At 44.6% G+C, this 10,814-nt stretch overlaps 1 protein-coding gene across 1 annotated transcript; it reads left to right on the top strand.

Moving 5' to 3' along the window:
- Positions 1–4,628: 4,628 nt before the first annotated feature.
- DUSP6 (dual specificity phosphatase 6) lies at positions 4,629–9,429 on the top strand. Its single transcript, XM_083182367.1, has 3 exons — positions 4,629–5,294; positions 6,812–7,243; positions 8,350–9,429. Exons 1-3 carry the CDS (start codon positions 4,895–4,897, stop codon positions 8,655–8,657), a joined length of 1,140 nt encoding a protein of 379 aa, XP_083038493.1. The 5' UTR covers positions 4,629–4,894; the 3' UTR covers positions 8,658–9,429.
- Positions 9,430–10,814: the final 1,385 nt, after the last annotated feature.

Below are 10,814 nucleotides of genomic sequence, written 5' to 3'. Positions count from 1 at the left end.
CTTCTGGGGATAGAGCTGCCCAGGCCCTACCCTCTGTCAGAGCGATGGGGCCCAGGACACTAGTCCCTATAGCACCCCCTAATGGCGGCCCTGCACAGAGGCTGTGGACTTGCACAGTGCTGCAGGAGCTGCTGGGCTCTCTCAGTTGAATATACACTGTGTGCATGTGCACATCCTCTGTTCCCCATTTGTTCTGCTAGTGTAGGTGAACTATGACTAGCAGTATAAACAGCTAAAATTAGCTCATTTGCCTATTACCAACTCTCTCCTACATTATGCCCACCCTAGGCAGGTAACTACAGCGTTTTGTAATGAGCTGCAAGTTTCATCATTGTTTGCAAGGTCATTTTAGGTTAACTAAACAAAATGAACTTTGGCAAACGGACTTTTAACTTGATCATTGGATCATTAAAAATTAGTAAGTGTGGCATTAACACATAAAAATCTACAACCGTACAATTATCCAAAAATGCAAAAAAGTATTGTTTGAGAAAAACGATTCCAACATTGAAGTGTGATGTCCATCGAATTAGATCGCATCTTATGGTACAAAAAGTGCCTCCTTTAAGCACCAGATGTCGCATGACATCTTGCAATGGCACATTGGGTGCTGGAAGAGGGCGGGCAGAGGGCAGCGGTGTAGCATAGAGCTATAAAGTAGCACTAGCTGGCAGCAGGGGTCAGCGTGGCTGCAACATTTAAAAAAATGTAAAACACTAGGCAGCCTTCTGATGGGCTGACAGAGCTCTCTCTGCACGTTAGATCTGCCCCACCTGCCGCGTGCAAATGGCTTTGTCCTATAGATAGAAAATTAGCTTTTGCAAGTGAACCAGAATCAGGCCCTTTGTGTGCTCTATGGGGGTTATTCTGGTTCACTCGCAAAGGCAAATTCCTTCTCAAATGGACAAAACCATATGGACTGCAAGGGGGGGGGGGGGGGCAGATGTAACATGTGCAGAGAGAATTAGATTTGGGTGGGATTTTACTTCAATGTGAGATCTATATTGCAGTGTAAGAATAAAGCAGTCAGTATTTTGCCTGCAAAGAAACAAAATAACTCACCAAAATCTAATTCTCTCTGCACATGTTACATCTGCCCCCTGCAGTGCACATGTTTTTTTCCATTTGAGAAGGCATCGCCCTTTGCAAGTGAACCAGAATAAGGGCCTGTATGTGGTAATAAATAAGTGATTAGAGGTGCAAATTATAATTTTATTGATGTACTGTTATCGCTGGCAACCATGATAAAAGCGTCTCTCTGGCCTGCAAGCTGTCAGTCTGCCAAAAAGTCTTCTGATGTTCAAGTGCCCTTATTGCTTAATGATTAACGCTGATAGATTAGAAAATCCTTTCATTCCGTCAGTTGCGAAAGTGGGCAGTCAAACCACTTCCATTCAATCATATAGCCAGGGCGGTCGAGGGGGGAACTTTTTACCTGGGCCCGGCTCCCTCAGCGCATCCCTTTCCCCCACTGCAGGGAGCCAGGCAGTGGGAGTAGAGGACAGGCTTCCCCACTGCAGCAGCCTCTCACCCCAGCTCAGCACATGCTTCTCAGTGCAGTGTGCTGAGCGGGGGATAGAAGCAGCTGCAGCACTAGAATGTCTTCTCTCTCCCAGAGTGGGTCTCCCACCCGCCGGATGCCAACGCCGGCCCGCACCCCTGCTAATTTTTTCTACGTGGTGTTGCCACAGCCCCTACCATTGGCCATGCCCCTTTTTTAACCAGCACCCACTGACAGCAGGCCTGCATATGGCCCATTAATATCTATTTGTAGAGTGTACACAAGTCCTTGCAAGCACAGGTACATATGTGCTTTAAAAATGTGTGACATGGATGTGAAATAAACTCATTTATTGATTTGATTTCTTCATCCTTTATAAAGATAGAGTTTGAAGTTTACAGGGGTGGGTGTGGCCAAGCGCTTGTCGATACACTGGAATTTTTGTCTCCCTCTTCTTTTGAAAATCTATTAGGTAGGTGTTAGGTAGACAGTTAAAAATATATGTGTGTCAGATCAATCCTAAGCAGCAGTCAGCATGCAGGTACTGAACCACACAAAGTTCTAAAAAGAAAAGATGAAAAAAAGACTGCGCTAGGATTGAGCTAAATTTATAAATCCTCTCTTAATAGACACCTGCATGGATTCATCTGACAAACCTATGGGGGTCACTATTTAACTCCTAGTTGAAACTTCAATGCAATTACATACACAATGAACAGTTTTAAAAGAAAGAATATATATTTAATACAAACAGATAAAAAGATGAAAAACTGAAAAAATACACCAAATGATATAAAATTGACAAAAAAAATCATACAACAAACAATATATACCGAGAAAAATGCAATATGCAGAATTAGTCTAGTATATGCATAGTAGAATGGGTTAGGTTTTGATTAGTCCATGGTAATTATCCGCGGATGCATAGATAGATTTTGGTTAGTGGGGTAATTCCAAATGCACAGTTAGTGAAGGGGTAATGGTTAGTTGGTAGATTTACCACTCCTTTCTCATGCTGGGTTTTTTTTTTGTTAGTCCAATGCTTTCACACAAACAAGCTTGCAAGTACAGGTGGCCACCTGGATACTGTAGAAGGTGTAGTGCTTTCAATCTCACACAGAATCTTGCTGTTGCATTATTGTGAGAGAACCAGAGGCACTGCAACCACAAGCGAAGAAACAAAGAGCTGGTACCAGAATCAGAATAAGGGCCTAACACAGTGGCGTAGCTACGTTTTGGGCGCCCCCCCCCCCCGCCGTTAGGGGGGGGCGCCCATACCCACCCCCCGCCGCCGCCCCGTCAAGCACCCCCCCCCGGCCGCCGCGTCGCCTATGCTAACCCCCTCCCCCGCAGTCTTACCTATCGCGCTGGTCCCGGCGGCTCCGTTCTTCTGCTGAGGACCACCACAAAATGGCCGCCCCCGTACAGCAGACAGTTTCAGAGAACTGTTTGCTATATGGGGGCGGCCATTTTGTGGTGGTCCTCATCAGAAGAACGGAGCCGCCGGGACCAGCAAGAACGTAAGTCTCTGCGGGGGATTGGGGGGGGGGGGTAACTATAGCACCGCAGCCCCCGGCGCCCCCACATGCACAGCGCCCCCCCGCGGTGGCGGGGGCTGCGGTGCTATAGTTACGCCCCTGGCCTAACATGTTTCCTCGCCTCTGTCAGTTGGCGGCTTCTTCAGAGAGTTTAAAGTTTACCTCTGGTACCTATCTGACATGGGGCGGGATGCACTAAAAGGAAAATGCAGTAAAAACCCAGTTTTCTGGAGTTTTTAACACATTTCCCAATGCACTAAACCCCCGCACATCAGCATTTCCCTGCAGAGAGTAACTCCAGCAAAAGTTGGCTTTACCCTATAGAAGCCTATGGTTGAGGGGTCCACTGCGGATCCCTCCCAGCATGCCCCGCGGCTGCCACTGACTCTCTGTGCATGTGCAGAGGGACTCCGGGATCTCAAACCTGGAAGTCCAGTGACAGTGGCGCTTCTCAAAGGACAGCTCTTATCGAAAGAGCTGTCCATTGCATTAATAATTGCGTTTTACTGCATATGCAATTATTAACAATGCCAATCCCAGCAATATGTGGCAGGATGCATCAGCGGAGTTTATTGCATCCCGCCCATCGAATGACCACCATTTAAAGCAAATACCAATCCTGTTTATATGTGCTTAGCGGATCCCCTCCTGTACTATGTAGTCGGCGCAGCAGCCACCACTGCATGTATGTGTGTATGTATATATATATATATATATATATATATATATATATATATATATAATTATACTGGCATATATGCTCTGTGCCCTGCCACGTAACAGCCAAAAGCTCCTACCCTGCTAGTGATTTATCCCAGTGCCACCTCAAGGTTCATTTATACGTCTCAGGCAAAGCAGCACCCAGTACTGTATGGTTATATTAGCCCTGGCACACGTTAGACACTTTAAACAGAAATCCCCAGCTATTACATAGCGCATACGTACAATCTGCTGCTAGTGTGGTCGGTCCTGTCTCGCAGAGAGATTATTATGTAATAAATGTACTAGCCTTTCTCCCAATTCAGAACGTGCATGAACTGGATGAAGAGCAGCAGCAGCCCTTCGCCAGCCTATGCAATTCTCCCGGCTGCACACAAATCGGTGAATGAACAACTCATAAATTGCTAAAGCCCCTAGACAGCAAAAGCCACACGAAGCTAATGTATTATACTATCAGGCGATATGGATTAGTAAATGATGAATAAAATACTCCTGTAGAATCTGCCACTTTCCGAGACTTCTATCATCCCCAATGTAATAATGCATAAGAGGAAGAAAGAATCTGAATGAGAGGAGACGGAAATCTCTCCCACACTGATGTCAGTGCTGTCTGAGATCCCAGTACAGGAGGGGGGGGTGTATGGGGAGCTCTGCGGCGGCCCTGTAAGCATGATAACGAGCTTCCCATCCCCCACTCCCCTTCCTTCCTCTCCCCCTCCCCGCCCGCACTGAGCCGCTGTTGCTGCTTATTTGCACTCGGCTGATCCAGAGCGGAAATTCCTTTCCGTTTTTGTGAATGACAAACTCATTAACAATTCATCAACACAACCTGTTCCAGCCGGCCCGTCTCCAGGGCAACCGGCGCTCCGAGCGCTCTGATTGGCCGGCGCGCACAATGTATCCATTCAGACGTTCCGTGTTTGTATCCATTCAGTGGTTGCTGTCTGCGGAGGGGCCGCGCGGAGTTTGGGGAGCGGGGACACGCGGGAGGCGCCGCCGTTACTGCTAATTGGATTTCTGTGTGCGTCGCTCCATTGAGGAGTATACGGAGGGCAAGAGGCCGTGCATGCTCCTCTAGTCCGAGGCCGCCATCAGACCCCGTTCTCCGGCCGCGCTTCTCCCGTCCTTTTCCTCAATGATAGAGAAGCTCAGACCCGTGCACCTCACGTCGGACATGGCGGTCAGCAAGTCGGTGACCTGGCTGAATGAGCAGCTGGAGCTGGCCAACGAGCGCCTACTGCTCATGGACTGCAGACCGCAGGAGCTCTACGAGTCTTCCCACATCGAGGCGGCCATCAACGTCGCCATCCCTGGCATCATGCTGCGGCGGCTGAAGAAGGGCAACCTGCCCATACGCTCGCTCTTCACCCGGGGAGAGGACCGGGACACGTTCGCCAGCAGATGCGGCTCGGACACGGTTATCCTGTACGACGAGAACAGCAGCGAGTGGAATGAGAACACGGGCGGGGAGACTGTGCTGGGGCTGCTCATGAAGAGGCTCAAGGACGAGGGCTGCAGGGCGTTCTACCTGGAAGGTACTTAACTGCCCTCTACCTGGTGTGCCCACCGCCCCCTTACCTGCTACCTGGTGTGCCCACCGCCGCTGCCCCCTTACCTGCTACCTGGTGTGCCCACCGCTGCTGCCCCTGTGCTGTCCCCTTATCCTCTTCTCTGTATGCCCACCGCCTCTGCAGTGTGCCCTCTGCCCCATGTGCCCTCCGCATCTGCCCCTTACCCTCTACCTGGTGTGCCCACCGCCTTTGCCATGTGCTCTCCCTTACCCTCTACCTGGTGTGCCCACCGCCTCTGCCCCCTTACCCTCTACCTGGTGTGCCCACCACCTCTGCCCCCTTACCCTCTACCTGGTGTGCCCACCACCTCTGCCCCCTTACCCTCTTCCCACTGCCTTTACCCCTCTGTGCTGTCCCCTTACCCTCTTCCCTGTGTGCCCTCCACCTTTGCCCCTGTGCTGCCCCCATGCTTTTGCCCTCACACCTGTGCGGCCCCTGCACCCTGTATGCTGCACCTTGCCCTGTGCAGAGTTTACTGCCTCGTATGCTGTGCATGGACTCTAGCTGCTACTTTATTGCTTGAGGCCAGGCAACCTGCTGCCAAAGACAGGAGTGGCATCCTGCAGCAGCAGTCTGCAGTCGGCACTGCCACATTTTCTGGGTAAAGCATAGGGCCAGGACACCATTTAAGGTCATTTTTAAAATGTTACGTTGCAGCATGTTTGCAGGCATTCGTATGAATAACTTTGTCAGACCACATTAAAGTTCCTTATCGAGACTGCCCCAATGTCCTAGTAACTCCCTTATTTTCCTTGCTCCACTATAAGAAACTGGATTCTTTGGAAGTTTACAGATTATTGCTATGGATATTATCAGCATATGTCTGATTAAACTTATCTCCACTGTGGTTTATGTATTTATGCTTGGGGCCCCATAGCTATTAATACCTTCCTCTTAAGGTGCAAAGTCTAACCGTATCTGGAAAGCACTGCATGCAATCCAGGTCCTGTGTATTTGCGTTTTTCTCTGAAGGAGAAGAGGTTATTTTGACTATACCGTAACTCCAGGGTACATGAATTTTTCGTAATTTTTTGTTTGCTAAAACTGATGTATTATGACATTTGTTTTATGCGATTACCTGATTATTTATTACAATGAATTTTCTTAGTGGTAACAATGGCCTGGTCCTTTTTTTGTAAGAGTTGGTCACTGATGAAAATGATACTGCCGGGAGAAAAGGCAGGGGAAGTCGCTGGTCGGAGGAGTGATTATTAGAGGGCTGAAAACAGGAGCGCGCACGCGGTGATTTATTGCCAGTGCACACTCCAATCGCTGGCAATATGGTCACTCAGCGACCATTTTTTTTTTTTTTTTGCTCAGGTTTATGATACATAAAACACCATATTTAATTGCAGTAAAGCTCATTGGTGTATCTTTTGCTGCCCAAAGGAAAATGTTTCATGTACATAGTGGGGGTGTTTAGCATAACTTATTGCAGGTTGTCTAACTGGTTTTTGCAATTCTGTTTTCTTTTTTTGCAGGTGGCTTTAACAAATTTCAGGCTGAGTTCCCCGTGCATTGTGAAACCAATCTGGATAGCTCCTGCAGCAGCAGTTCTCCCCCAGTACTAGGTTTGGGAGGTCTACGGATCAGCACTGATTCTTCTTCAGATATTGAATCTGACCTTGATAGGGACCCCAACAGTGCAACAGACTCCGAAGGCAGTCCCCTCTCCAATACACAACCTTCATTCCCAGTTGAAATACTTCCCTACCTGTACCTTGGCTGTGCTAAAGATTCAACTAATCTGGATGTTTTAGAAGAGTTTGGTATTAAGTACATCTTAAACGTGACTCCAAACTTGCCTAACCTCTTTGAAAATGCCGGGGAGTTCAGATACAAGCAGATTCCCATATCGGACCATTGGAGCCAAAATCTGTCTCAATTTTTTCCAGAAGCGATCTCCTTTATTGGTAAGTTTTGGGCAGATTTTTATCTCATTTTAAAAAGTTTCTTGATTCCCCAATGCATATAATGGCTTACAGATTTTATAGTGCAAGTTTTAATACACGTAAACCATTCCCTCCTATTACATTTTCCATAGAGCCTTGTTTCATTGAACTTGCCTCTTCCTAACATACTGTAATATGAGCACAGCAGGAAGAAAACTTTGGCTGTGAGCCACAGAGTATCTAATCTCTAAGCATTGTAGTGCATTTCCTCTTACAAAGGAACCCATTTTAGAGCAATGTTGACATCCTGTTCCTCTTAATGGTTTGTCTCCTGTGACTACCCTCTTTCTTTTAGAATGTCTGAATAAAACTATTGTTGCCTACACTGCAGTTGGAAAGTAACTTAGGGATTTTTTATTTTCACCCCTTTTTTAATATGGATTTTAGAATAAATGGAAATACATCTTATGCCAAATATCTTTGTATTGTGTATTATAGCAGTAGTGTGTGGGGGTTTTCTTTTTTAATTTCTTTTCTCCCAAAGTTATTTAACCCTTGTTTGCAGTAGAAGTGTCTTTTGACTGCCAGTGGAGCACTTATGTGAAGCTAAAAATCTTAGCAGATCTAGGAAGAGACACTGTTCCTATTAAACGTGAAGCTCCACATCTTTTTGGAGTCTCGAGTGGTCTGCTGCTATAATAATGGTTTATAACACATTACTGTCAAGTAATTTTGGGCCAGATGTTTCAAGCACCAAAAAGTGATCAAATATAGAGTAATAAGCCAGCCAATCCGCTCCTACCTGCCATGTTACAGGCTGAGTTTGAATAATGATTGGTAGGAGTTGATTGGCTGGTTGTTTATTACTCTGTACTTTATCACTTTTTTTTTTTTTTTTTTTTTTTTTTTTAAAGCTTTATACATCTGACCTATTTTCTGCACAATCTAATGTGCTATAGGTCATCATTCTAAATAGAAGTATGCTTGGTAGCATCTATACTGTAGATTTCACTTCGTGTGGAGAAGGTATTTATTTGTGTTATTCTTCTTAAATGTATATATCCAATGACCATTCACTGCTTCTTAAGCTGGATTCAATTTTTTTTTCCTCTCTTTTATTCTTTCAGATGAAGCGCGAGGAAAAAGTTGTGGAGTCCTAGTGCACTGCTTGGCTGGAATTAGTCGGTCCGTCACGGTCACAGTGGCCTATCTCATGCAGAAGTTGAACCTTTCCATGAATGACGCCTATGACATAGTTAAGATGAAGAAATCCAACATCTCTCCCAACTTTAACTTCATGGGCCAACTGCTTGATTTTGAAAGAACATTGGGGCTCACTAGTCCATGTGACAATCGGGTCCCACCTCAACAGTTATATTTCACAAGTCCAGCCAATCAAAATGTCTTTAAGGTAGATTCTTTGCAATCTACGTGAGATGGAATCACTCAAGTGTATTGGCAATAATCAATCATTCCTTTTTAAAGAAGTGTTTCTCTTTAAATCTGTCAAGAGTCATTGACGGGTGTTATTGCTTGTATGGAGGTCATACCTGCAAATCAAGATTATTGAAGTTGCAGTAAGAGAGGTGATTAGTTTAGTCTCTGAATATGGAGAAAAGAAGCCTTGGTGGGCATCAGATTGATTTGGCAAGCTTACAGGAGAGCACTGCTTTGGTAACGCAATGGCTTGAGATCCAAAAACATACTAGTTGAACAGACGTTAATCCAAGAAAGATTTGAAAGAACAATATACATATACGTATCCCTGTCTTCTGTGAAGACTGGTTCTCCTGAAGCTGAAAGGAGCCAAAGAAATGCATTTAAACTTTCTGAAGTATTTGTTTATTTACAGAATACTGTAAATACCCACTTTTATATATGTAGCAGTGTCAATATTTTTGCCTTTAAAACCAATGAGTTGGATGGAACTTTTTCATAAACTGCTTTCAGAAAATGTGTAGCAGAGACTGTGCTATTTGACATTTCTACTTTTGCTGACCATCCTGGGAACTATAATTTTACTGCAGTTATAATGATAACTGTTGCTTTACTATTGCAATGCGGATTTATTTTCAGTTGTACTCCGGGTTCACATTAATGTATCTTTTCATGAGCCTTTGTGAACCGCTTATTTTCAAAACTTTAATAGCTCTTATGTTTTATGTAGATTACCTCCTGTTCTTTTGTTTGTTTTTCCTTTTTTTTTTTTTTTTTTTTTTTTTTTTTTTTTTTTTTTTTTTTTCTGGGGGGGGGGGGGGGGTTTGGTCTGGGTAGCCTCACCAAAATTGCTATTATATATTTTCCGTTTGTTTGTCCCCTCTCCAGCTCTAGATTGTGGAAACTGGAAGTATGTATGTACCAGTGGCTTGCAAAGCTTGGATTGCACATTTATTGCCAATAAGGGAGGTGCACTGCACTCCTTCTTCAATGTCCACGGAATAATATTTTATCTTTAAATTATTAATAAATCACTATTTTGTTTATTGAGCAATGTGTAATGTTTGACAGGTCTAAGAAAGTTGCTGTATCTACATGAGCGTCTTTTATGTATTTCCCTCCATCTTCCTAAATTGTCATCAAAACTAGGTATAGCTGGTGCAGGCAAAACACTTCCTGTATTCAGTTAATCAATATACACATCTTGACTCTTACCAAGTCTGATCTATAGAATCAGAACATCTTTGTGTAGGTTAACAGATTTTGATGTAAAATTATTTTTCCTGAACAAAGGTTCACGTGTTGCCGTCCATTTACCCCCCCCCCCCCCCCCCCCCCTCCAAGATTAATAAGGCTCAAGTAAGGTGTATTGGCAATGCAAGTCCAAACTAATCAATGAAAATATATTATAGATTAAAAAAAAAATGGAATCTATGCTACAACGGTATATAGGCTATGTAGTCTAATTTACTGGAAAGACTTCAAGAGCTAAATATGCAATTTAAAAGACTGAATCTAGGTGGGGTATGATAGAAACAAATAGCTATGAACATTCAGGAAGGCCAAATATAAAAATAGGAGGGATTTCTTTAACAGTGGTTCACCCTGTGGATAATTGAAGGGTATCCCAGGTCCAATCCTTTTCCTGGCCAATCATATAGTCGAAGTCTTTCTTTCACGCTTGCTAACTTAGCCATGTATTTGTGTGCACCTTACACTTTGCACTTCATTTGTTGCCTCAAATACACAAGTGACACCTTTTTTTAATACAGTGCCCTAGTGTAGGTGTGGCTGGGTACACACCTGAATGATGTACTGATTGGTTCAACAATTTGATGACTGTTACTGTGCATACACACTTACCAAGATGTCTGGCTGTAGGAACCAATTGTGACTACATGGTTTCCTGAGCAGGCAAGTGGGAAATTCTGCAATACGGCCAGCTATCTGCTTTGTCGGAAACTGCCACGGATTGTCATATTCACATCCATTTTTGCCGAACCACAGACTTTGTCGGAATATCCTAACAATCCAGGGTTGTTTTCGACGAGACAGAATCCCAGACTCAATTACCCTTTCCCCTTTAGTCTTCCCGGGCTGCATTGTGCCTATAGGAGTCTATGCCAACACTTCCATTTTCCAATTATTTAATAAA

The sequence above is a fragment of the Crinia signifera genome, chromosome 4 (assembly GCF_055691185.1).
Source record: "Crinia signifera chromosome 4, ASM5569118v1, whole genome shotgun sequence".
Taxonomy (NCBI): domain Eukaryota; kingdom Metazoa; phylum Chordata; class Amphibia; order Anura; family Myobatrachidae; genus Crinia; species Crinia signifera.
This window is presented reverse-complemented; position numbering and strand designations above follow the sequence as displayed.

Coding starts and splice junctions, on each gene's coding strand:
- DUSP6 (XM_083182367.1), top strand. CDS start 4,895: ATGATAGAGAAGCTCAGACCCGTGCACCTCACGTCGGACATGGCGGTC. Junction 5,295..6,811: donor CAGGGCGTTCTACCTGGAAG/GTACTTAACTGC, acceptor CTTTTTTTGCAG/GTGGCTTTAACAAATTTCAG. Junction 7,244..8,349: donor AGAAGCGATCTCCTTTATTG/GTAAGTTTTGGG, acceptor TTATTCTTTCAG/ATGAAGCGCGAGGAAAAAGT.